This window comes from Monodon monoceros, unplaced genomic scaffold, assembly GCF_005190385.1.
Source record: "Monodon monoceros isolate NGI ecotype Baffin Bay Population unplaced genomic scaffold, NGI_Narwhal_1 Super_Scaffold_16, whole genome shotgun sequence".
NCBI lineage: Eukaryota > Metazoa > Chordata > Mammalia > Artiodactyla > Monodontidae > Monodon > Monodon monoceros.
Window position 1 is genome coordinate 39,108,943 of NW_021703772.1, and position 27,754 is coordinate 39,136,696.

The following is a 27,754-nucleotide window of genomic DNA, read 5'->3' on the forward strand; positions in this document are numbered from 1 at the left end:
CTGCATCGGCAGGCGGACTCTCAACCAGTGCGCCACCAGGGAAGCCCACAACTTGGGATTTTTAAGTTTCACCTTTTCTGCAGAATATAATAAGTACACAAAAGTTACAAAACATGTTTGCTTATAAATTTCACCAAAATTTCCTCCGTGGAGGAAAGTAATTGGTCTAACACATCACTGAATCCCTTGCACAGAATGGATACTTGGTAAATGTTTGTCAAATTAATGATTGGAGAAATAAAAAAAATAAATAAGCTTAATTTCTTTAGAAGAGTACAATGGCTTTTATGAAATTCTTTTTTCAGGATAATTTAAGAACTAGGCTTAATAATCTTGTTGCATTTTAACAATTAAATTATAAGTAGTTGAGAAGAGCTATTAGAATGATGGTTAAAGTTCCTGTTTTGTCATGTGATATCATTCTTTTCCTTTTCCCATTCTCAGAAGAAATTGGGGGAGGGCTTGGGAGCGGGCTGCTGACACATGGTAGATGTTGCTCTCTCTTGTGCTGCCTTGAGGTATGGGCAGTTAGCTTCCAAAGTTTAAAGACTGAAGTCGTAAGGCTGTCATGGGGAGGGTGGAGACGTGACACTGCCACTGTAGTGTGGTCCAGTGTCGTTAGCTATCCATAGCAACCATGTTTCATCACTCTGAAAGGGACTTCCCTTAGTATTTAGAGTTGACAGTGCTAATGTTTTGCAGATCAAATCTACAAGGAATAGGTTCAAATTTTCGTCTTAAAAATTTCCCTCAGTTTCTTTGGTACTAGTACACTGTACAGATTTTCCAGGAGTAAAAGCTATATTTATTTTTATAAAGTGGAAGTATACCTCACCTAGTTGTATTCTTATGCAGCTGTGTATTCATTCAGTGAACATTTACTGAATAATATTAAGAACAATATTTCTTAAATGGAGCGCAACTGGCATTTTCAAATAGGACAGTTCCGTGTTGTGAGAGACTGTCCCATATGCTGCAGAACACTTGGCATCCCTCCTCCCCCAGTGTCTCTGGACTCTCCCAGTGTGAGAACCAGAAGGACAGCTCCACATATTCCCAACTCTCTACCTGGCGGGAGAGTGAAGGGAACTGGTCTTTGCTGAGAACTACTGACTACCAGATATGATCTGGAATTATCTGCTTCTTTCAAGGTTAACCATAAATAATTTGAACAATCTGAGAAGATATTTTTGTTTACTTAGCAAACACTATGCATTCACAATGGACCAGACCTTATTCTAAGAGTTTTATGAATAGCAACTTATTTAATACTCATAAGCAGCTAACGGGGCAGGTGCTCTTGTTATCCCCATTTTACACGTGGTGTAACTGCAGCACAGAGATCATAAGTAACTTGTATTCATGGCCAGTATATGAGGGAGCGGGGGTTCCAGCCGCTCAGCTAGGCTGTAGAGTGATCTTAAAGACCCTACTGCGTTGCCTTTTTCTCTCCTTTGCCCCAAGGAAACTTACTGCTCCAGCGAACTGGGATCAGTTTATCCATAACAGGATTTAAAGGATTAAATTTAGGGGTGATTAAACTGGTAGTTTGTCAGTTCTAAGGTATAGCTTGAATGTATGCTTTCATATTAAGCGCTTCCGAATTTTCACTTTTATCTTCAGAGTAAAATGAAGAGTTGTATTGCTCACATAGGTTGCTATAATACTTATGAAAAAGCCTTAGCAGTTTATAAAAGGATGTTTCTTAGACCTTGAAATCAACTCTGTATATTCATATACACTAAATATGGAAGTATAATTCTTTCCAATCATACATTATATGATTGTATTCGTTTCCTAAAGCTGCCATAACAAAGTACCACAAACTTGGTGGCTTAAAACAATAGAAATTGATTTTCTCACAGTTCTGGAGGATAAAAGTCTGAACTAAAGTGTTGGTTCCCTCTGAAGCCTTTAGGAAAGAATCCTTCCTTGTTTCTTCTTGGCTTCTGATGGCTACTGGTGATCTTTGATGTTCCTCGGCTTGTCATTACTTCAGTCTCTGTCCCCACCACTAGATGGCCTTCTTCCCTGGGTGTCGTTGTGTCTGTGTCTTCCTCTCCTTTCTGTTATAAAGACACCAGTCACTGGAGTTGGGCTCCAGTATGATCTCATCTTATCTAATTACATCTGCAAAGATCTTATTTCCAAATAAGGGGACATTCTGAGGTTCCAGGTGCACATACATTTTTGAGAGAAGCTAAGCTGATTAACATACTACCCACTACAATGATTAAAATACCATCGAACTAATTTTTGTATATGGTATGAGGCATGGATGGAAGTTCATTATTTTGACAAATCCAGGTACTCTAGCATAATTTGCTCAAGACTATTTTTTTAATCTTTTCTCTACGGGATTGCCTTTGAGTCTTTGTTGAGAATGAGTTGTTCACATGTGTGTGGGTCTATTTCTGGTCTCCCTATTCTGTTCCATTGATACATTTTTGTATTTTTATACTAATGTGACCCCATCTTTATAATAAGCCTTCAAATCAGATCGTGTTCATCCTCTAACTTTTTAACTTAAAAAGATGTAAAACTGCAACATCTCTGGAGGAAAACAAGAGAAATCCCTTGTGAATTTGGAATAGGCAAAAATTTCTTAAATACAACACCGAAAGCACAATGCATGAAACAATAAATTCATAAAATAGACTCATCAAAATTTAAAAGTTTGCTCTTTGAAATACACTGGTAAGAGAATGAAAGACAAGCTAGAGACTAGAAAAAAATTTGCATATTAGATGTATGATGAAGGATTTGTATGCAGAATATTTAAAGAATGGTCAAAACTTACCATGAAGAAAATAAACTGATTAAAAATAGGCAAAAGATTTGAACAGACATTTCACTAAAGAAGATATACATATGGCACACAAGTACATGCAAAAAATGTTAATCTTTGGGAAATGCAAATTGAAGCCACAACAAGATACTGTTACTTGTTACTATGGCTAAAATTAAGAAGACTGACCATATCAAATATTGAAACTCTCATACACTGCTTGGGGGGATGTAATATAATAATACAACAACCTTGGAGAGCAGACAGTTTCTTAAAACAGTAAATACACACTCACCGTACTATCCAGGTATTCCACTCCTCATTATTCGCCCGAGAGAAATGAAAGCATTTGTCCGTACAAAGACTTGTATACACATGTTTATAGTAGCTTTATTTATTCCCCAAACTGGAAACAATGAAAATGTCCATCAACAGGAAAATGGATTTAAAAACTGGCACCTCAATACAGTGGAACACTTCAATACAATGGACTATTGATATATGCTGTGAAAGGTGTGAATTTCCAAATCTTTATGCCAAGTGAAAGAAGCCAGACAAAAAATAAAGTAGTACCTGTAATGTGTAATTTCACCCGTAATAAATTCTAGATAATGCAAGTAAAAATAGTAACAGAAAGCAAATCAGTGTTTGTTGGTTGTCTGGGGATGGAGACAGGAGGTGGCAAGGAGAGGAGAAAAGGCCACAAGGAGACTTGTGGCTGTGATTGGTATGTTGACTATCTTCATTGAGTTGGTGGTTTCACTTATCAAATTGTACCCTTTAAATATAAACAGTTGATTGTATGTCAATCATACCTCTGTGAAGCTGTTAAAAATACTGGACTATTACTCAAAGGCTCTATTTCCATCAATGTTAAATACAAGGATGTGAGAAATTTTATCAAGTTTATGTATGTCTACATGTCTATATATATATATGTATATATACATATACACATACATATATAGAGAGAGACAGAGAATATGAGAATGTATAGATAGATAATGTAAATCCCCAAATCATCTATCATTAGGGAATTACTTCAGATTTGTTTCCTGGAGTGAAATTACCAAAACCAGATTACAATGATTTGCTGGGAGCCATCAAAGACAACTGTGACTCCATGAATTTGCAAATGACCAGATTCTTTTCTGAGAAGATTCTTCAGATATATGAAATGATGATTGTGCGTCATGGCTTTATGATTGTTGGAGAACCATTTGGAGGAAAAACCAGTGCATATCGCGTCTTAGCTGGAGCACTAAATGATCTATGTGAAAAGGTAAGTGTGTTATTAATGCATTAATTTATTGATAATCAGCTTTGTGCAAGATAGAATGTATGGTTATTTAAAAGGGTACTTTAATGCAGCAACTTAAACTTATGAAAATACAGAGGAAATAAAATTAGAAAAGTAATACAAAGCAAGTAGGAAGTTCAGTATACAAAGGGTATGCCACAGATTTGCCTCTAGCCCTTTTGTTTTTTTTTTAAAAGAGGTTAATCATAAAGATAACACATTCATTATAGAAAAAAATCTGAAGACATGAAAAAACCTGACAGTTTTCTCTTTTATACTTTCTTAGGAGAGTAGTTTTTATTTTCTTGCTGTTTAGATTTGTAATGCAAACTTGTTAGTGGCTGCTAGTGGTACTGAACTGAAGTGTGTGTGTGTGTGTGTGTGTGTGTGCGCGTGCGTGAGCATGCGCATGCATTATATAATACATGCATATGTAAGTATAGTAAATAATGATGATTATATTATTCAAAATTCCTGTCCTACACATCTCAGTTTGGTCTACTTTGATAGGCTAAAGGAGTGAGGCTGTTTTAAATTCTCCAACTAATATTGCATTTCTATCTACTTACCCTTGTATTTCAAATAGTTCTTGCTTCATATATTTCAGTGTTTGTAGCCAAATGGGATTTGTGATCATTACATCTTCATTGTGGAGCCTCCCTTCAGCCAGTGTAAAATTATCTACTTGTATTATCTGCCTTGGATCCCCTGTGTCTAATTTCAGTATTGCAACCCCTGCTTTCTCCTTGCATATATATTTGCCCATGTCTTTAATTGTGACTCTGGCTGTCACTGTGATTTATTTTTTATGGAGAGTAATTAGCTTTAACTTTTATTTTCTCCAATTTGATGGCCTTTATCTTCTCATAGGGGAATTTTAATTCGATTGTATTTATTATCAAACAAACTGATATGTACTTATTTCTGTCATCTGTTCCTTTATGGTTTTATCCTTTCATGCTGTTTCCTTTCTTCGCCTCCCTTCCTTTCCCTTTATCCTTCCTGCCTTGCTTTCCTCAGTTTTTGTTTGCATTTTTCCTATTTTGTTGTTTTACTGTTATAGGGGCGAACTTTTTGCTATAAAAAATAAGTCTCTAAAAGAGCCAAATGTGGTGCCACTCAAAGATTAAAGAAGATGAAGGTATGAGCATGTATTCTGGTCCAATATAAAGCCCGAAAGTGATTCATTATCAGGAAATTCTAAGAGTGACATTGTGGTAATGTAAAAGGGGCAAGGCTCCATAGCCACTGCTTGCAAGCTGTAGCTTCACACTAGCTTTGTTGCATTTGGGACAAACACCTTGCTTTAATGGCAGCAACTTTGTTCTGACTAAGATAATAGAACTTTCCCATGCTTCTGAATTAAGGATGACACATCGTTATTCCCTTTCTGGGCACAGAGAAGAAAACACAGACCTTGAGCTGTTTTTTTTTTTTTACTGCTTCACATTATTATTGCCACATGTTTTCTTCAGTTTGGTACTTCATGTCCCAAGTTCCAGTGGTGGTGGACAGAAAGCAGTGTGGGAAAGAGTTGGACTTGTTCTGTTATAAGTTGAACTTGTTATGTTATATAAAAAAGAAATGATTGTGAATAAGTAGAGCACAGGTGATTTTTAGGGCAGGGGAACTATTCTGTATATATTGTAATGGTGGATACATGACATTATGCGTTTGGAAAAATCCATAGAAGTGTCCAACACAAAGAGTAAACCTGAATGTAAACCATGGGCTTTAGTTAATAATAAAGAATCCATATCAGCGGAGGAACTGAGGAATTGAGGAATCATAACAATGTACCACACCGATGCAAGGCTTTAATAGTAGGGGAAACTGTGTGTGAGTGGCGGGAAGATGGAGGGAATATATGTGAATCTCTCTATATTTTCTGTTCAATTTTTCTGTAAACCCAAAGCTACTCTAAAAAAATAAAGTCTATTAATTAAAAACATAAAAAAGCCTAGGCCCCAAGTGTATTAACATCTCTTATTAATTCCATATACCAGCTTTCAAGGTTCTGGTGGAAGCTATCAGCTTACCAATATTAATTTTTTCACAACGTGAGAATGGTACATATTTGCCTATATTTAAATCATTTAACTTTATCTCAGAGAACGTTTTGTAGTAAGAATCAACCACTTACAGCCCATGGGCCAACTTCAGCCCAAAGCCTGTTTTTGTGATGCCAGTGAGCTTAGAATGGTGTTAACATTTTTAAGGTTTGTAAAGAAAAGCAGAAAAGAATATGTAACCTGTTGATCTATCAATGGTAAATATTATATGCTTTTGACCAACATTTGGTACTTTATTCCTAAGTATCCTATGAGTTCTTAAATCCTATTGTAAATGGTATTTTTAAATTTTATTTTTCAGTTGTTCATTGGCATTATAGAAAATACAATCAATTTTTGTATAATGACTTTGTTTGCTGCAGCCTTGTTAAATGAACTCTTTACTTCTGGTAGTTTTTGTGTGGAATCTTTAGGATTTTCTACATGCCCAATCATGTTTTCCATGAATAATGACAGTATTAGTAGTCTTTTAAATAAATAAATAATCTTTTTTTTTTTTTTTTTCTATTAAGGGGTTAATGGAAGAAAACAAGGTTCAGATCACTGTTTTAAATCCTAAGTCTGTCACCATGGGTCAGCTGTATGGGCAGTTTGATTTAGTGTCCCATGAGTGGTCCGACGGGATCCTCGCTGTCAGTTTTAGAGCATTTGCTGCTTCATCGGTAAGTGCTAACACTTCTCAATGCTATGAAGAGTTATGATTTTTTTCAGTTGTTTCAAGTAAACATTTGTATTTGTAGCTCAAGGTACTTATTTAAAACACATTACTGGGATCCTTGAGGCGCCGGCCGCCGCCCCAGCCAGTGTCTGAGCCAAGCCCCCGCGTCCTTCGCCTCCGTGTGCCCATGGCCTTTAAACTGCCAGTTCCTCAGCTGGGGGCCGGAGCGCTGAGTTTCCCGCTGGGAGGTAAAGTGGCTCCCCTTTACCTCCCAGATGCCGCAAGGAGACAGGCCTCTGGGCACTAGGTACGCCATCCTTGCCCTACACGTGCCGGGGTGAGGCCCTCGCGAGGCCGAGAATGCGGAGCGCTTTCCCCTGAGTGCAGTGAGTGGGGTGTGGTGCCTGTCTCTTCTCCCTCCACGGATGAGAGAGTTGAGACAAGGAAATTTTATGCCCTGCTTGATATAAATACAACTGGATATAAACTTCAGGAGGCCAAAGTACATCATCTCTCTCATTCACTCCTGTATCTTGAGCATTTAGTACTGTGCCAGGCATATGCTTTGCTTTTACCATTTCTCCTATGGTTCTTTCTTTCCGGTTTTTGTTTTTAAGGATAGTTTTTAACGTTTGTTACATTGGTGGATTTGTTTTTTGGTTTGGTTGCTCTCTTCTTCCTTTCTTTCTTTTTTTTTATTACTTTATTTTTAATATTTAAAAATCTTTTTCACCTTAGTAACTTTATTTTATTTCATATATTTTTCTTTCTTTCTTTCTGTTTTTTTCTCCCTTTTCTTCTGAGCCATGTGGCTGACAGGGTCTTGGTGCTCCGGCCAGGTGTCAGGCCTGAGCCTCTGAGGTGGGAGAGCCAAATTCAGGATATTGGTCCACCAGAGACCTCCTGGCCCCACATAATATCAAGTGGCGAAAGCTCTCCCAGAGATCTCCATCTCAACACTAAGACCCAGCTCCACTCAACGACCAGCAAGCTACAGTGCTGGGCACCCTATGCCAAACAACTAGCAAGACAGGAACACAACCCCACCCATTAGCAGAGTGGCTGCCTAAAATCATAATAAGGTCACAGACACCCCAAAACCACCACCGGACATGGTTCTGCCCACCAGAAAGACAAGATCCAGCCTCATCCAACAGAACACAGGCACTAGTCCCCTCCAGCAGGAAGCCTACACAACCCACTGAACCAGCCTTACCCACTGGGGGCCGATGCCAAAAACAGCGGGAACTACGAACCTGCAGCCTGCGAAAAGGAGACCCCACACACAATAAGTTAAGCAAAATGAGAAGACAGAGAAATATGCAGCAGATGAAGGAGCAAGGTAAAAATGCACCAGACCAGACAAAGAGGAAATAGGCAGTATATCTGAAAAAGAATTCAGAGTAATGATAGTAAAGATGATCCAAAATCTTGGAAATAGAATGGAGAAAATACAAGAAACGTCTAACAACGAACTAGAAGAACTAAAGAGCAAACAAACAATGATAAACAACACAATAAATGAAATGAAAAATTCTCTAGAAGGAATCAATAGCAGAATAACTGAGGCAGAAGAACAGATAAGTGACCTGAAAGATAAAATAGTGGAAATAACTACTGCAGAGCAGAATAAAGAAAAAAGAATGAAAAGAATTGAGGACAGTCTCAGCTACCTCTGGGGAAACATTAAACATACCAACATTTGAGTAATAAGGGTCCCAGAAGAAGAAGAGAAAAAGAAAGGGACTGAGAAAATATTTGAAGAGATTATAGTTGAAAACTTCTGTAACATGGGAAAGGAAATAATCAAGTCCGGGAAGTGCAGAGAGTCCCATACAGGATAAATCCAAGGAGAAACATGCCAAGACACAGATTAATGAAAGTATCAAAAATTAAATACGAAGAAAATATTTTTAAGGCAGCAAGGGAAAAGTAACAAATAACATACAAGGAAATCCCCATAAGGTTAACAGCTGAACTTTCAGCAGAAACTCTGCAAGCCAGAAGGGTGTGGCAGGACATATTTAAAGTGATGAAAGGGAAAAACCTACAACCAAGGTTACTCTACCCAGCAAGGATCTCATTCAGATTTACAGACAAGCAAAAGCTAAGAGAATTCAACACCACCAAACCAGCTTTACAACAAATGCTAAAGGAACTTCTCTAGGCAAGAAACACAAGAGAAGGAAAAGACCTACAAAAACAAACCCAAAACAATTAAGAAAATGGTAATAGGAACGTACATATCGATAACTACCTTAAGTGTAAATGGATTAAATGCTCCAACTAATAGACTGGCTGAATGGATAGAAAAACAAGACCCATATATACGCTGTCTACAAGAGACCCACTTCAGACCTAGGGACACATACAGACTGAAAGTGAGGGGATGGAAAAAGATATTCCATGCAAATGGAAATCAAAAGCTGGAGTATTTATTCTCATATTAGAAAAGAATACACTTTAAAATAAAGACTATTACAGGAGACAAAGAAGGACACTATTTAATGATCAAGGGATCAATCCAAGAAGAAGCTATAACAGTTGTAAATATTTATGCACCCAACATAGGAGCACCTCAATACATAAGGCAAATGCTAACATCCATAAAAGGGGAAATTGACAGTAACACAACCATAGTAGGGGACTTTAACACCCCACTTTCCCCAATGGACAGATCATCCAAAATGAAAATAAATAAGGAAACACAAGCTTTAAATGATACATTAAACAAGGTGGACTTAATTGACATTTAAAGGACATTCCATCCAAAAACAACAGAATACACTTTCTTCTCAAGTGCTCATGGAACATTCTCCAGGATAGATCATATCTTGGGTAACAAATCAAGCCTTGGTACATTTAAGAAAATAGAAGTCGTATCAAGTATCTTCTCTGACCATAATGCTATGAGACTAGATATCAATTACAGGAAAAAATCTGTAAAAAATACAAACATATGGAGGCTAAACAAAACACTACTAAATAACCAAGAGATCACTGAAGAAATCAAAGAGGAAATCAAAATATACCTAGAAACAATTGACAATGAAAACACGATGACCCAAAACCTATGGGATGCAGCAAAAGCAGGTCTAAAAGGGAAGTTTATAGCACTAGAATCCTACCTCAAGAAATAAGAGACATCTCAAATAAACAACCTAACCTTATACGTAAAGCAATTAGAGAAAGAAGAACAAAAAATCCCCAAAGTTAGAAGAAGGAAAGGAATCATAAAGATCAGATCTGAAATAAATGAAAAAGAAATGAAGGAAACGATAGCAAAGATCAATAAAACTAAAAGCTGGTTCTTTGAAAAGATAAACAAAATTGATAAATCATTATTAGCCAGACTCATCAAGAAAAAAAGGGAGAAGGCTCAAATCAACAGACTTAGAAATGAAAAAGGAGAAGTAACAACTGACACTGCAGAAATACAAAGGATCATGAGAGATTACTACAAGCAACTCTATGCCAATAAAATGGACAACCTGGAAGAAATGGATAAATTCTTAGAAAAACACAACCTTCCGAGACTGAACCAGGAAGAAATAGAAAATATAAACAGACCAATCACAAGCACGGAAATGGAAACTGTGATTAAAAACCTTCCAGCAAACAAAAGCCCAGGATCAGATGGCTTCACAGGTGAATTCTATCAAACATTTAGAGAAGAGCTAACACCCATCCTTCTCAAACTCTTCCAAAATATAGCAGAGGGAAGAACACTCCCAAACTCATTCTACCAGGCCACCATCACCCTGATACCAAAACCAGAAAAAATGTCACAACAAGAGAAAACTGCAGACTAATATCACTGATGAACATAGATACAAAAATCCTCAACAAAATACTAGCAAACAGAATCCAGCAGCACATTAAAAGCATCATGCACCATGATCAAGTTGGGTTTATCCCAGGAATGCAAGGATTCTTCAATATACCCAAATCAATCAATGTGATAATCCATATTAACAAACTGAAGGAGAAAAAACATATGATCATCTCAATAGATGCAGAAAAAGCTTTCGACAGAATTCAACACCAACTTATGATAAAAACTCTCCAGAAAGTAGGCATAGAGGGAACTTACCTCAACATAATAAAGGCCATATATGACAAACCCACAGCCAACATTGTTCTCAATGGTGAAAAACTGAAACCATTTCCACTAAGATCAGGAACAAGACAAGGTTGCCCACTCTCACCACTATTATTCAACATAGTTTTGGAAGTTTTATCCACAGCAATTAGAGAAGAAAAAGAAATGAAAGGAATCCAAATAAGAAAAGAAGAAGTAATAATGTCACTGTTTGTAGATGACATGATACTATACAAAGAGGATCCTAAAGATGCTACCAGAAAACTACTAGAGATAATCCATGAATTTGGGAAAGTATCAGAATACAGAATTAATGCGCAGAAATCTCTTGCATTCTTATACAGTAATAATGAACAATCTGAAAGAGAAATTAAGGAAACACTTCCGTTTACCATTGCAACAGAAAGAATAAAATACCTAGGAATAAACCTACCTAAGGAGACAAAAGACCTGTATGCAGAAAACTATAAGACACTGATGTAAGAAATTAAAGATGATACAAACAGATGAAGAGATATACCATGTTCTTGGATTGGAAGAATCAACATTGTGAAAGTGACTCTACTACGCAAAGCAATCTACAGATTCAGTGCAATCCCTATCAAACTACCAATGGCATTTTTCACAGAACTAGAACAAAAAATTTCACAATTTGTATGGAAACACAAAAGACCCCAAATAGCCAAAACAATCTTGAGAAAGAAAAACAGAGCTGGAGGAACCAGGCTCCCTCACTTCAGACTATACTACAAAGCTGCAGTAATCGAGACAGTATGGTACTGGCACAAAAACAGACATTTAGATCAATGGAACAGGATAGAAAGGCCAGAGATAAACCCACGCACATACGGGCACCTTATATTTGACAAGGGAGGCAAGAATATACAATGGAGAAATGACAGTCTCTTCAATAAGTGGTGCTGGGAAAACTGGACAGCTACATGTATAAGGATGAAATTAGAACACTCCCTAACACCATACACAAAAATAAACTCAAAATGGATTTGAGACCTAAATTTAAGACCAGACACTATAAAGCTCTTAGAGGAAAACATAGAAAGAACACTCTTTGACATAAATCACAGCAAGATCTTTTTTGATCCACCTCCTAGAGTAATGGAAATAAAAACAAAAATAAACAAATGGGACCTAATGAAACTTCAAAGCTTTTGCACAACAAAGGAAACCATAAACAAGACAAAAAGCCAACCTTCAGAATGGGAGAAAATATTTGCAAATGAATCAGTGGACAAAGGATTAATCTCCAAAATATAGAAACAGCTCATGCAGCTCAATATTAAAAAAACAAGTGACCCAATCTAAATATGGGCAGAAGACCTACATAGACATTTCTCCGAAGAGGACATACAGATGGCCAAGAAGCACGTGAAAAGCTGCTCAACATGACTAATTATTAGAGAAATGCAAATCAAAACTACAATGAGGTATCACCTCACACCAGTTAGAATGGGCATCATCAGAAAATCTACAAACAACAAATGCTGGAGAGGGTGTGGAGAAAAGGGAACCCTCTTGCACTGTTGGTGGGAATGTAAATTGATACAGGCACTATGGAGAACAGTATGGAAGTTCCTTAAAAAACTAAAAATAGAATTACCCTATGATCCAGCAATCCTACTACTGGGCATATACCCAGAGGAAACCATAATTCAAAAAGACATGCACCCCAATGTTCATTGCAGCACTATTTACAATAGCCAGGTCATGGAAGCAACCTAAATGCCCATCGACAGATGAATGGATAAAGAAGATGTGGTACATATATACAGTGGAATATTACTCAGCCATTATAAGAAACGAAATTGTGTTATCTGTAGTGAGGTGGGTGGACCTAGAGACTGTCATACAGAGTGAAGTATGTCAGAAAGAGAAAAACAAATACCGTATGCTAACACATACATATGGAATCTAAAAAAAAAAAAAGGTTGTGAAGGACCTAGCGGCAGGACAGGAATAAAGACACAGACGTAGAGAATGGACTTGAGGACACGGGGAGGGGGAAGGGTAAGATGGGACGAAGTGAGAGAGTGGCATTGACATATATACACTACCAAATGTAAAATAGATAGCTAATTGGAAGCAGCCACATAGCACAAGGAGATCAGCTCAGTGCTTTGTGACCATCTAGAGCGGTGGGATAGGGGAGGTGGGAGGGAGACGCAAGAGGAAGGAGATATGGGGATATATGTATATGTGTAGTGGATTCACTCTGTTATACAGCAGCAACTAACACAACAGTGTAAAACAATTTTACTCTGATAAAGATGTTTAAAAATATATAAATAAATAAAACACGTTACTGAACAGTCTGGCAGTGTTTCTGTGAAGAGCACTGTTAGTGCCTGCAGAGAGGCCCGAGACCATGAGGGCAGGCATCTTCTCCTCAGTATGCACAGAAGAGAGGGCAGGAGCAAAGAAGACTGGGGAGAGTATTTCTGATCTTCTTTTTCCAGGCTAAGTGACCCAGGAAAGAGAGCATCTGAGTAACGTGATCCTTTCAATCCTTCAATAATGTTCTTCCTGTGCCCTGCTGCTCAGCTAGCTGTCAGTGTCACACCCACTAATTGTTAGATAGACTTCAGTGCTTAGAGAGGAAATTGCAGACCTTTATAAAACGATGTCTTACAAATTCCAACACTTACCCTTTAGTGTGTTAGGAAGAGAATCGGCTGACTGTGGAAAGCAGAAGAGGTAAAGGGTGTGCCAGCTGCTGGCTGCTGGGAAGGGGAGTGGGAACTTACCTCCTCCTGGCTTACCCTACTGAGTGGCAGCTTCCCACTGTTACAGAAAAGGGTCCACAGACCAATAAATGTTAACTTGGTTGTCGTATGTTAGCAGGCTGTCCGTGGAGTGTGATTACACGGAGACAGCTTGCTAAGGCTAGTCTTACAGGAAAAGGGGCCTAGGCTGCAGACATTTGTTTTAAGTCTTTTTTTATATAAATGTTTGCTTTATTCTGACTACCATACATCCTAAATTTGGTGCTCTTTACCTACTTAAGGACCAGCCCGTCATGAGTCAGTGTAATAACAGAAAAACATCAAATTGCAGCTCTGCTTTTATTGCTTGAAGGGGCTTGAGGAATGAATAATGTAAGGATTGGCTCTCAGGGCACAGGTGGGGCGGGCAGAGGTCTGGGACCATTGATGTCCCAGATCCTTTGATGTCTCAGATCCTTTCTTGTCACAGTGGATGTCCTCTGGCCCAGATTAACATGTGAAGTCTCCAGATAATGTATGCTCTTACATTATTTATAAAGAAATAATCATGAGATATCTCCCATTTTACACTTAGCTACATAGTACACATTATATTTTCCAGGAAGCTACATCCCGTAAATACTGAGTCTCCAGGAAGTTAAGTAGCTGTCCCAAAGTCACACAGCTGGGAAGTAGTAGAATCAGATTAAAGGTGAGGTCTTTCAGACTGCACAGCCCAACAACTCACCATTACAGGGCAATGTTTCTTAGAGTGAAGATGAGCAGCCCTGGGAACCCAACAGCAGGAGGAAAAGTTGCTCTGAAGGTGATCTCCGAGATAACAGGCTCTTCCGTGCTTCCTGAGCGTGGCCCGAGCTAGCTTCTGAGTGTGGGTATGGGTGGCTTGAGCCCAGACAGGCCCACTGTCTTGTGGATTAATGCCTTTGGTCACAGGGAATGAGAATGTGTTAAGGTGGATTCAGATCCTTCACTACTTCAACTCAAATTCACATTTGCTGAAGGGGAACCAAAGCATCATCTGTGTCCTCAGAAGGGCTGCTTCATAAGGATCTAGAAAAGAGAATCAGTTTTTGCTCCCTCTGGCTAATATTTGTTGAACATTTACTATATTCTGGACAATATGTAAATAATTTCATGTTTCTCATTGTGGAATTGTGAAGGTTATATTGATATTAATGCCCTGTACCACCATGAGACAGTTCAGCCCAAGAAGGATGTGCGTGTTAATTCATTCAGTGGAGGGAACAAAAAATTTGACTTAACACACAAGAGTAATTAATCTGTATGAACACCAAATAGAATCTCTATAGAGTCAGACAGTCTGAATGAAAATTGTTTTCCCTGGCAATTACATGTTTGTTTTACTTATGATACTCTCTAAAACATGTTATATATGAGTTTAGAAACATTGGAAAAGATGGAATCTTAAGATGTTATATATATTTGTCTCATCCATGGCATATATAGGCTTCTTTAGTGAATATATATATATTCACACATGTATGCACACTTTATTCCAGAGATGCCTTTACATTTTGATGGTGCAATTCGTTTTAGGGGTTACATTTTAAAGTTGTAAAATAATATTATTGAACTTTTTCCCTTCCATGACCATTTTTGTCCTTTATTCACCGTATGCATGAACCAGACGCCAGATAGGAAATGGTTAGTTTTTGATGGGCCAGTAGATGCCGTATGGATTGAGAATATGAACACTGTGCTGGATGACAACAAAAAACTATGTCTGATGAGCGGGGAGATTATCCAAATGTCACCACAAATGAATCTTATTTTTGAACCAATGGATTTAGAAGTTGCTTCTCCTGCCACTGTAAGTTCTCAGTTTTCACATCTGCTTATAAATTTGAAATGTTATAAATGCGTTTATTGCTTAGTAACTTTGACTCTAGATGTAAAGTATTTATAGAATTCATTTTAACAGCCATCTGTGATTCTCCAAGAGCAGCCGTGTCTGTCGACATACCTTGACAAATATAAGTGTCAGGCATATTTTCCTCTTTGCCTAGGACCATTTGGTAAAGTCGTACACAAAAATTAAATCAGGAAATTATCTAAAAGTATGCTATTTTTTCCCCAAGAGTTTTCTGAAGGTTGTAAGAAATAGATGTATCAAGTCATATTTCTTTTATAAGCAGTTCCTTGGAGGTAAACAGTGATTGTTTTTCCAGGTTTCCAGATGTGGGATGATTTACATGGAGCCTCATATGCTGGGCTGGAGACCGCTGATGTTGTCTTGGATAAATCTTTTACCTCCTGTGATCAGTATTATTCAGAAGGAATTTATAATAGGCTTATTTGACAGAATGGTTCCTATTTCTGTTGAATTTATTAGAAAGCATACAAAGGTAAGAGGGATGAAAGTTTTAATATTTAAAAAATAAATGGAAAATCCAAATTAGCCATATATATACATTTTAATGTCTACTTTTATTGCCAACTACCACATATTAAAATAAGTTCTTAACTAGTTTGACTAAAAATGCTTTTCTTATTAAAGTTGAAAATTTTTAATTAACATAATTCTCCAAAAAATATGTTAAATGAAGCATCCTGTGGTTTGAGAAAAATGTGTGGATCTTTTCTCTCTTAAGAAACAAACTCAAAGTCCCACCTAATCACACCTGGGTGAAAATATTCTAAATAGTTCTCTCTCTGGGGCTTCCCTGGTGGCGCAGTGGTTGAGAGTCCGCCTGCCGATGCAGGGGACACGGGTTTGTGCCCCGGTCCGGGAAGATCCCACATGCCGCAGAGCGGCTGGACCCGTGAGCCATGGCCGCTGAGCCTGCGCGTCCGGAGCAAGTTTTCATTTTGAAATTTTTCTTTATTTTCCAACTCTTTTAAAATAAATATATATTATTTTATAATTAGAAAAAGGACAAGTGAAAAAAGTAATCTCGTTTATGACTTCCAAAGAACTGGATAGTGGGTCACATGGAGAAACACATATTACTGCTTTTTAGACATACTAAATGAGGAATCAGCTATATTTAGCATGAGTGCATCTAATTGTTTAGGGATTACTATGGATAGCTAATAAAACTGTGATTCGGAAAGGGAAGCCAGCCTGTGGTAGAAGAATTGAAAGAGGTCCTAAAGCAAACAAATCCATTTTTCTTTCTTTTAGTACACCCTGGGGATGAGATGGGGGAAAGGTAGAAGGGAGAGAAGTGACAGCATGAATTTCCGGAAGCATGGATGTCTCTTGCCTCTGAGAGTTGATGGAGTTCCAATGAGGCTCTTAAACACCCTCCAGCTGGGAACTGTAGGGAAAGATGCTTAATTTCTGCTTTGGGAGATGTGGACCAAAGGTCTTTGAGCATGACTTTGTTCCGGATCAAATATAGGGAAACAGGGTTGGGATTTCTCCTGCTGTTGGAAATATAGTAGAAAAGCTTGAGGCAGGTATTTATCTCAGTGTTCGTATTTGGAAAGTAGAATTTCAAACCACGGTAATGAAGATTACTTAAAGACAAATCCAGAGAAAAAAGAGCAAAGGCTGTAATCCTGGGTATACCAGCAACTTAGAGAGAGGGAATGGGGAGAAGGTTTTGAGTAGTAAGTAGCCAGTGTTATCAGAAATTACTGAGAGTCAGGTGAAGGAAGGAAAGGGTTGGCATGTGTCCCTTGGAAGTGGCAGTAGAGATCTTGAGGGAGCTCTGGCCCCAGCACTTTGAGGGAAGAGGCAAGAGTACTTCGGGGCGGTTGGTTAGGAATGTGGGTGATACTGACTTGATGGTGAGTGTAGGCTGCTCTTTCAGGAAACTTGGCTGTAACGGAATATGTTGTACATATGAAGTAATCATGTTTCAAAATCAATTAAATATGCATCAATTGAGATAAAATAAGCTATAGGGTTTTTTTTCTCCTGGCATTTTAACAGAAGGTAGGTGTTACAAATAAATGGATTTTCCATATAACTGGAACTGCTCTTTTCAATAGCAAATAGGGGGAAAATTTTTTTTTAATTGAGATATAATTGACATTAGTATATTATACTAATATAATTGACATTATATTAGTTTCAGGTGTACAATATAATGATTTGTATATTTTGTGAAATGATCACCACAGAAAGTCTAGTTAATATCTGTCATACGTAGAATTTTGTTCTTGTAATGAGAATTTTTAAAAATCACTTTTAATATAAACTTCCTGAAAGGCACTTATGCACTTTTGTCCTTTCTTGAAGAAATTATGAATGCCTGTAGAGCACAGATCTGTGTATGCTGAGGTGGGTAGGAGAGGGATAGATTGGGAATTTGGGATTAGCAGATGCAAACTATCATATATATGTATAACTAAATCACTTGGCTGTACACCAGAAACTAACACAACATTGTGAATCAACTATACTTCAATAAAATAAATTTTAAAAAATCATGAATGCCTGTTATTTACTAAGTAGTAATACGCATCTGTCTTATTTGTAGTAGTTAACTGTTTGCATTTTAGGGTTGCAGCAGTAACACTTAGTCCCTGTCGTTAATCAGACACTCAGTTGTCACTTCTTCCTGCTTCTACTGGGACAGTGGCCAAATATCAAGTCACCTGCTTCTAATCTTCAGAGAGTCCATTTCAGAGTTAACTCTTACATGTTAACCATGAAGCAATACAACTCTAAAGGCTGGAAGGGAGCTTGGAGGGAAGAAGACAAATGTTTACTGAGAACTTGCTGTATGCTGCATGGTTATAGGAACTGTAACATTATTTATTTTATAAATTCTCATGGTGAGACCCAGAGAAATAAAGTGTACAGTATTTACAGCACTCCAGAAACATTTTATGCTCTTCAAGACTTAAAAATATGTTTCATAAGAATGAGTTTACTCCGAGTACTGCTGTAGCTTATAAAGATATTCTAAAATGGGCTTTATTTATTGAACATGTTAGATAAGTGAATTAATTTCCTGCTCTGAAAGATTTTTTTTTTTAGTGTTTTGGTTTATGAAATTGGTATAACATAGAATCTATGTCTGTGATTAAATTAACTAAACTTGTAACTGTGAGGTTTTTCAATTTGAGAATCAGTACAAGAGTGATTAAAGAGCACACACCACCTGGATGGGACATCCATTGCTGCCTCACTCTAGGGAACTAATATGTACCTCAGTTTTCCCTCCTATAAAATTAGAATTATAACAGTAGTACCTTTTCATAGATACTTTGGCTGTTAGAACTAAATGAGTTCAATAAAAATTAGTTGATACTATTTCAGTTAGTGCCTCATTTAAATTGTTTCACAGACTTTTTTTCTCTGATTTTTCAGGAATTATCTCCTACTTCAGATACAAACTTAGTCCGATCCCTAATGAATCTGATAGACTGTTTTATGAATGACTTTGCTGATGAAGTCAAAGTAGGAGAGAGAAATGATCGAGAAACTTACTCTTTACTTGAGGTAGGTCCATTTCTCTTTGAGTCTTGCAATAGAAAGACATCCACGGCTTTCCCCAATGCTTCCTAATTAATTAACCTCATTTTTCCCAGAACTGGAGTCTGGACAATGGGTGGTAGCTGAACAGTCAGGAAAAAGTCAGGTTCCAAATGCCAGGTGCTGGTAGGAAAGCTCCTTGACCGGCAGTTCTGTTGGATCAAGAAGTTTGGGTGGAGCCCAATGATTCCCACAGATCTGCTACTGATTACCTTGGGTCAGTTGGCCTGTCTCAAAGATGATCAATCCTCAAAATGTCAATGACCATTGACAACAGGATTCACCTCCCCTTCAACCTCCAAATTATAATTCATTGCTTTTTCTCCTTACTTTTCCGCCTTTTTCATGAGATATAAATGTTTAAAAAATATTTATGTATTGAGTATAAGTATATATTTGAAATGAGGAAAGCAAGAAAATATATAATCTATAAACGTTTTAAATATAGGAATAAAATTATCAACAGACCTTGAATCTTCTTTAATAAAAAAATCATATATTGGCTAATGGTAGCACTTCTAATGTAGTCAGTTACTTTTTCCATATGTTTTATGAAATAAATTTTTAGTTTCATTTAAAACAGTTTCCAGAGAGAGACAGTCTGTGAGTAAGCTATGAGTAGGTGAATAGTGTGAAGCCAGAGTTCACAACTTTTATGAGCATAGATAGACTGTTTTAGCATTAAAACATGTATATGTTTTAATGGCATTAAAAAGGGGATTTGATTTTAAAACTATCAAACAGGCTTTCTCATTTGAGTGGTGTGTCTTGTTGTCTCCCCTGTTCCCTCTGCCTGAGTCTGGTAAGAAAGCTTGCAGGTTAGCAGTTCTAATTATACAATCAATGCTCAGGTAATTATTACAACAGGTAAATAAAAGTATATGAATTTGTTCTACTTTTTAAAAAACACTGCATCAGAATTTAAATTTAATAAATATATAGAGTGGGTTGATTATTCTTTATTAAAATATGCTTTTGTACTTTAATAAAAAGTTATCTCAATGTTCTTTTTAATATCAAAGTTCAGCCATATATTTAAATTATCACCTGATTTACCAGACTAATCATTCTAAGGTTTTACTATGCCTAGAATTTATACTTTGCATTGTATTATCTTCTCTGATAGTAAGACTTTATAAGACATGTAATTTGATAGAAAAAAACTAATTATTACAAAATCCTGAGAATAACCTACTACCATATATCAGTTTATTCATTTCCTTTCAAAGATATTAATCTGGCAGATACGATTTAAGCTTCAAGAATAGATTAAAGTTATTCTTTAATGCATGCTTATCTTCTCATCTCTCCAATTCAGGGCATTTTTCTGTTTTCATTGATCTGGTCCATTGGTGCTTCTTGTAAAGATGATGATCGGTTGAAATTTAATAAGATTCTTCGAGAACTAATGGAAGGCCCGATTTCAGAAATAACTCGAAATAGGTTTAAATTACTGAGTGGTACTGAGCAAACATCTTCAAAAACACTAACTGTTCCATTTCCTGAAAAAGGAACAATTTATGATTATCAGTTTGTCACTGAGGTAAGAGTTCTGAAGCAAGAGTTGTACCTGCCAACCAGGCAGAGCCTCCTTGGAGACACACAGCACATAAAGGCTCTGTGGCCACCTTGTCACCACTGTTTACCTTAGGAGACAGCATGGAGTAGAGGAAGGCACGTTGGTTGTGAAGTCGGGCACACCTGGGTCTGCCATATAGCCTTGGACTAGTCCTTTAATCTCCCTGAACCTTGTTTTTCTCATTGATAAAATGAGACAAATAATAATACTTGTTGGGCCAGTTGTACTCATTGCAAAAAATCACACATTAGGACATCCAGTCCAGCACCAGGCGAGTACTGCTCAAGGACACACCTTTGGGAGGTTCATGGTGCATGTTAGCACATCACAGGCTAAGAGGTCCTGCAGGACCGCCGCTGGGTGGTTAGGAATTCAGCCCTTCCCAAACAGATTGGACAATACAACCTGGGTGGTGTTTGTTCACTTGTTTGTTTTTGTGTAACAGCTCCCATAAGTACTGTAAATGAGGACAAAGTTTTGGTATACATATTATTTAAATATATGCAGATTTAAGTGAGGTTGGGATCACACCATATCCTCACTGGGTAGTTGTATATCCTCCTTCCTCCCTTAATAAAGAAAACAACTCTCTGTCTCACTGATATTTCTTTAATAAACTTATTTTTCTAAAACCTCCCTATAATCTACCATTTGGATGGACCATGATCCATTGCGTTTCGTAGTCTTGGACATTGAAGTGTTTCTGTTGTTTTAGTTTTAATGCTTTTGTGAATATTCTTGTGCACAAGTCATTGCATACATATCTGATTATTTCTTTAAGATAGGTTCCTAGAAAAGGAATTACTGTATCATTTTAAAAAATTTTATGGCTCTTGACAATGTATTGCCAACCTCACCTCAGAAGAGACTCTTCACCCTGCCAGCCACAAGATACCTTTATATCTTTGCTAATTTTACTTCAAATGACTAACCATACCCTGCATTTTCAGGGCACTTTGCAGTTTATTAAGCTTTTCCACAATCACTTCTATTTTGTTTCCCAGCATCTCAGTGAAATGGTAAAGGTAGGATTATTTTTCAAACTTTACCATTGAGGGAACTGAGTGAGGCTCAGAGATATTTTGTGATTTTTCCCAGGATCACACAATCTCTAAATGACTCTCTGTTCTAGGTTTTGTGATTCTTAATTTTTCCTTCCCCACAGGTGGCAAAATATCCATGTTAGAAAAGATTATCAAGAGTATCGAAAGAGCATTATTTCTTCATCAGTTTTAGAAAGTTCTAGGAATTTCTTTGCAATACTATTTTTAGACTGATGTAAATTCAGCCTCCTCAAATTCTCTGCTATGTGCACAGCACTGCCAGAAGATACAAAAATGAATAAAGCACAGTGCTGCCCTCTGTGAGTTCCTAACCTCTTCAGAAGAGTGTCATGTATACTGTAGGACAGAAGAGTCTTATATGTCAAGGTCCAGGGACACAGGGCATTTTGGTAACCGTAGGCCCATCAGTGAGGCTGGGTTTTGGGGAACATGAAGAAGGTGTGAAGGAAGAATGGGTCTAAATTCTAATATGCTTCGAAAGGCCAGGAGCTTAAATTGGATTTTGTAAGAAAGGAGAGGCCAGTGGTGTTTGTCTAAGGAGAGAGAGTTAACATGATATTTTTGAAATTTTTTTTTATAGACACTGCCTTAGCAAATTAAAATTTTAGTTCATAAGCTAATTGGATGAAAAGATACAGTGTAATGTTAATTCATAGTAATAATCTCATATTAAGAAATCTCGTCTGTTCTGGATATCTGTTGCACACCAACATGAATATAGTTAACACATAAAAATGGTTGAAGGTAAATTTTAGGTGTTTTTTACTACAATTAAAAAGAGACACTACTATAAATAAAATAGATAACTGTTAAGGACCTACTGTATAGCACAGGAAACTCTACTCAATACTCTGTAATGACCTATATGGGGAAAAAAATCTAAGAAAGAGTGGATATATGTATATATATAACTGACTCACTTTACTGTACAGCAGAAACTAACACAAAGTCAAAATCAACTCTACCCCAGTAAAAATTTTTGTAAGAAAGAAAGAGAAATCTTGCTTGAAATAAAAAGCTGATGTTGTAAGTACCATTATAAAAGTCAAACAATATGCAGCTGATGTTCTATGTAGAAAAGTTTTCTATGTGAACAGTTTCTGTGTGAACAGGTATTGAATAAAATTCTGTACTCTTTAACACATTGATTAGACCAGTTTACTCAATGCCATTAAAGAATCTAACAATTGGCCAAAATAACTGATCTTTGGGTTGACATAATCAGTGGTTTCAGGACATCAAAAGTATCACAACATTGCCATTTCATTTTTATTCATATAAAAGCCCAATTTCTCCTTAATTTAACACAAAATTTAACTTAAAAAGATTAGAGTGAAGAGTTTTAAAGGATAAAAACAAGTGCATAAATATCAAGGATTGTTGTCTTGATCTTTCATCTTTTCTGCAATGGCACAGGAGTGCCATCTAAAAGTATTTTACAACATGACATTCACTATTTGGTTATTTGTTGTAAACAGGGAATAGGAAAATGGGAACCATGGGTAAAGAAGTTGGCAGAAGCTCCTCCAATTCCTAAGGATGTGATGTTTAATGAAATCATTGTACCAACTCTGGACACAGTTCGATACTCTGCACTAATGGAATTGTTGACCACCCATCAAAAGCCTTCAATATTTGTAGGACCAACAGGAACTGGAAAGAGTGTTTACATTATTGTAAGTATTGTAGAAATCTACATGTTAAAATGTGCATGATAGTCCTAAGAAAATTATTTTTTAAACTACCTGAACTGGTAGGCAATGATTTTTAAATACTTACGTATTTCAATGTTGCAGCCACAGAGAATTTTTGAGTAGTTGCCTATTTATTTTTGAAAGTTGTTTAAAGATATTATGCTACTTTATATCACTAAATTATTGTCCATTTTAAGGTTATTTTAGTGAAAATAGCTTATACAGGATGAAGAATTTTATCTCCCTTAAAAAGGGTGTTTTGGTTGATATTTAATTTTTTAAAGTATCAAATATGTAAACAATTACTACATGGTAATAAGACTGATTTTCTTTAATGATTTCTGGAATCACACCTATTGTGTGTTAGGTAAGAAAATGCTAGCTGCTGCAACAGATATGCCCCAAATCTCAGTAGCGTTATAAATCTTTGTTCCCTTGTGTTTAGGGCATCATACTGATCAAAGATCAGTTCTTGCCTCTAGTTTCAGATTTCTGAAAGGAGAAAGCTGGCTGGAACTATTAATGAGTAGCACCTCCAGCCTTTGACATGGCAAGTAAGTGCAAGTTTCCCCCAGGTCAGTTGGACAGTGTGGAAGGTAACTGGACTTGAGCCTTCCTGGGAGTCCATTCCATATGACTGCCCACAGAAGTGAGGGAATTCCACTAGTCCCCTTAGGTCAGGGAACTGTGCAATGTGAATGTCCCTTGGGAGTAAGTAAGGAACCTGCACATCTGGTCTTCTCAGAGAGCAAACATTTGGAAGCTTGCCATGACAGCAGGCAAGATAGCATTAGCCAAGAGAGAACCACAGTGACACCAGTGAAGTGGGAATTTTGCCTCTCTTCCTCCAGCTCTGCCCGCTACCTGACCGTGGGCAGAAAGAAGATAGGGAAGGGAGGTGGAGGAGAGAGGAGGAGCTATCGGTGGCCCCTCCCCCATTGCAGTTTCCCAGTCAATTCACATTCTCCCAGTTGTGACAGTACCTGTTTCTAGTTCTTTATTGATTTTATATTTTAATCCAGTCCTTTAATCCTTTGGAATATATTTGGTTATATAGTAGAATAATTGTCCTGGTATTATTTATTGAATAATCTCTTTCCCAACAGATTGAAATGTCACCTTTATCATACTAAATGCTGTATGTATCAAGAAATATCCAGGAGTGGGGAGGGAAGATGTTTAGACTGAGATTTTAAATCAAGGTGTTGAGTTGGACTGGATTTTTTTAAAAAAATAACAAAGTGTACAGAAAGCTAATGGATTTATCTAAGATATTATCAAGAGTTAGGGAATGGAGACTTGACATGCTTCAAGGCAGTGGGTGGAGAAAAATAAAGCCTTTGTCATTGGTACCCCCATCAATTCAGCCCAGGTAATAAACTGCCCAGGCCAAAAAGAATTACTTTTCACAAAATTGGGGAACATAATTTGCATCTTATTTTGTAATCTGCTTTTTTCTACTTAAGGTATTGTAAATATTTTCCTATTCCATTATTATTCTACAAGATGATTTGTAGAAAACAACATCTTGGTTAAGAATCATTGTAATTTTACCTGCTTTCCAGTGAATTCCATTTTGAAAGTACAAATTATACTATGTAAGCTTCTTAACTTACAGTCAGATAACTTGATGAAAGTGGAAAGCTAATGAGCTATATTACAGAGAACGTTGATCTGGAGAGAGACAAATGGCAGTCTAAATTCTTGTGTCATCTCTGAGACCTTAACCAAGTTTCTTAACCCCTGAGTCCCTATGACTTCATGTTAGGCAGGAATGTGTACTCTGCATGGTGGTTTTAGAAATCAGAGGAGCCACGTGTCCAGAAGGCCTGGACAAATAGACACACTCCATTGACTTGGTAACTGTTATTTCTGTTGATTCCATCTCTTTTTACATTATGACACTCTAAGATTAAATTCAGGTGTGTCAACAATGATGCTTAGTGGTTATTTTGAAATGTCAAAACATAATTGCAACTATGGCTCATTATTTCCTGTTATACAGAATTTTCTTTTAAATCAACTCAGTAAAGATATATACAAGCCTCTGCTGATTAACTTCTCAGCACAAACTACAGCAGCTCAAACTCAGAATATTATCATGTCAAAACTGGACAAAAGAAGAAAGGGAGTTTTTGGACCTCCTTTGGGCAAGAAAATGGTAATTACTCTCTGTTTCTATACGTATAGTACAGCAATGGTCCTATTCATGGGCATTGGTACATTCAGAACGAGGAAGCCAGATATACTGGTACTGGATGTCTTTTTGTACAGTTTTTTTATCACAGATTTTGGTTAAGTTTTCTTAATAGTGTGTTCAGATTTGTATGTGCATCAGGCAACTTTGCCCTTTGAATTCGAAGTAGAATATACATCTGGGAAATTACCTATCTTCCTAATTCTCTCATTAACATTTTTACTCATCGGAGTCTTTGCTTCTTGCTCTCTTGGCCTTTAAACAACCAAGCTATCAATTGACTTTTCCTCTACCAAGAATACACTTCCCGGGCTTCCCTGGTGGTGCAGTGGTTGAGAGTGCGCCTGCCGATGCAGGGGACACGGGCTCGGTGAGAGGCCCGCGTACCGCAAAAGGAAAAAAAAAGAATACACTTCCCAACCTTACTGTCATCACTCAGAGGTTATAATCATTTTAAAATCACACCTTCCTCATTTATTTTAATGTACTGAAGTTGTACAAGGAAAAAAGAGAAGGAATACTGAGAAAAGTTGCATGAGAGGATTAATAAGTTCTAAACTCTTAACTATAAAGGTTAGTAATAAGACTGTCTCCCTGTTCCTTGGTAACATGGATGCTAAGGGATATTCCTGATGTGAAAAGAAACCATCATTTCTCACATATGTACCCCACAAGAAGATAACCTGATTCTTTGCCTGAACATTGTTTGCACCATAGGACACTATATTAAGATGTTAATATCTTCTAATCCCTCTTCTCCTTTCATTGTCAGGTTGTCTTTGTAGATGATGTCAATATGCCTGCTCGGGAGGTGTATGGGGCTCAACCTCCTATCGAGTTACTTAGACAATGGTTAGATCACTGGAATTGGTATGACCTAAAAGATTGTTCTATGATTAAACTAGTGGACATTCAAATCATGTGTGCTATGGGACCTCCAGGTACGTTTTCTGAGTTTGTGATTAAGATTGAAAATCACTCTGGCTATATATAAAGGGCAGGAGAAAGAAAGAAAGAGAAATCGGATAACTTGAGTTACAATGTTTTGTGTATATATTTTCTATGTCTGTACATTGTGACCTAACAGAGTGACCACAATGATCAGCACTGCAGAGTGGGTTGACTTGCTTGGAGTCATTCTCATCAAACCAAACAGCTCTTCCAAATCCTTTTTCTTCCACCTTTTGGGACTTTGCTTTCCATTTCCTGTTCCTGCATTCTGAGGTCCCAGATCCCCTGAGAACCCAGATCCCCCTGGGAAAGCTCATTTTCCTCTGTTTCATTCCTTAAAGTTTCAACGGTACGAAACATCCCTGCTTCAATAGACACCTTTCCCCTACCCCAATCAATTCCCATTTTAGTGAGTCTCTGGATTTAGACAGACTGTGGAGGGGGAATTTGAGTAGGAGATGGCCAAAATAATTAACTCTTAGAGATCCTTTATACTTTTCAGGGGAAATTTGTAAACTCAAAGAGATCTCTATGTAGGGGAAATTTTTTATTCTAGAATATCTGAAACAGCTTGACTCAACTGACTAGACATTTTTAACTGTTCTTTTCCTGAACTCAAGCTGGTATCCTATATTTTTAAAAATTCCCCTTCTTGATGTACCATGTCTTCAAGGAATCTCTCCGGTATTTGCCTCTGAACCACCTGACCTTTATCTGACCTACAATGCAGACAGTTTGCTCTGAGTCAGTAATTGCTCTCAGTACACTCCCTGGGCCACTTTGAATGCTTTCCCCCTCCCCCCACTCTTTTTTTTTTTTAATTCTATTGCTCCTGGGTCCCAGACTTTAGCTCCACTTTGCCTCTCCCCCACTACCCAGCAGTCATTTGTACTAAGTGTCCACTTTCCTGGCCTCCTCAAGGACTGGACAGAGGAGCAGGCTAAATCCATGAGGTGTCTTTTCCTCTTGGACCCCATTTTCTAAAAAGACCACCATTTCTGAGCATTCTCTGGGAGGAAGGGTTGAAGATAGAGCTGGGTATATGATCTGTGACCTTTCCTTCTGCAGCCCTTTTACCATCTCCTTAAGCTTGCCCGGTAAATCAGTGTTTATTATAAGCGTCTAAATACATAGAGATACATAACTGTTTTGATCT

The 27,754-nt window shown here is 37.3% G+C and overlaps 1 protein-coding gene across 1 annotated transcript in view; it reads left to right on the top strand.

Moving 5' to 3' along the window:
* DNAH7 (dynein axonemal heavy chain 7) overlaps window positions 1-27,754 on the top strand; it is a 245,609-nt gene that overhangs the window by 109,970 nt on the left and 107,885 nt on the right. Inside the window, exons 30-38 of the mRNA XM_029225556.1 lie at window positions 3,822-4,070; window positions 6,673-6,822; window positions 15,310-15,492; window positions 15,851-16,027; window positions 18,949-19,080; window positions 20,432-20,656; window positions 23,235-23,432; window positions 25,456-25,611; window positions 26,420-26,588. Of these exons, the coding sequence (XP_029081389.1) occupies window positions 3,822-4,070; window positions 6,673-6,822; window positions 15,310-15,492; window positions 15,851-16,027; window positions 18,949-19,080; window positions 20,432-20,656; window positions 23,235-23,432; window positions 25,456-25,611; window positions 26,420-26,588 (1,639 nt within the window). The remainder of the gene's footprint in view (window positions 1-3,821; window positions 4,071-6,672; window positions 6,823-15,309; window positions 15,493-15,850; window positions 16,028-18,948; window positions 19,081-20,431; window positions 20,657-23,234; window positions 23,433-25,455; window positions 25,612-26,419; window positions 26,589-27,754) is intronic.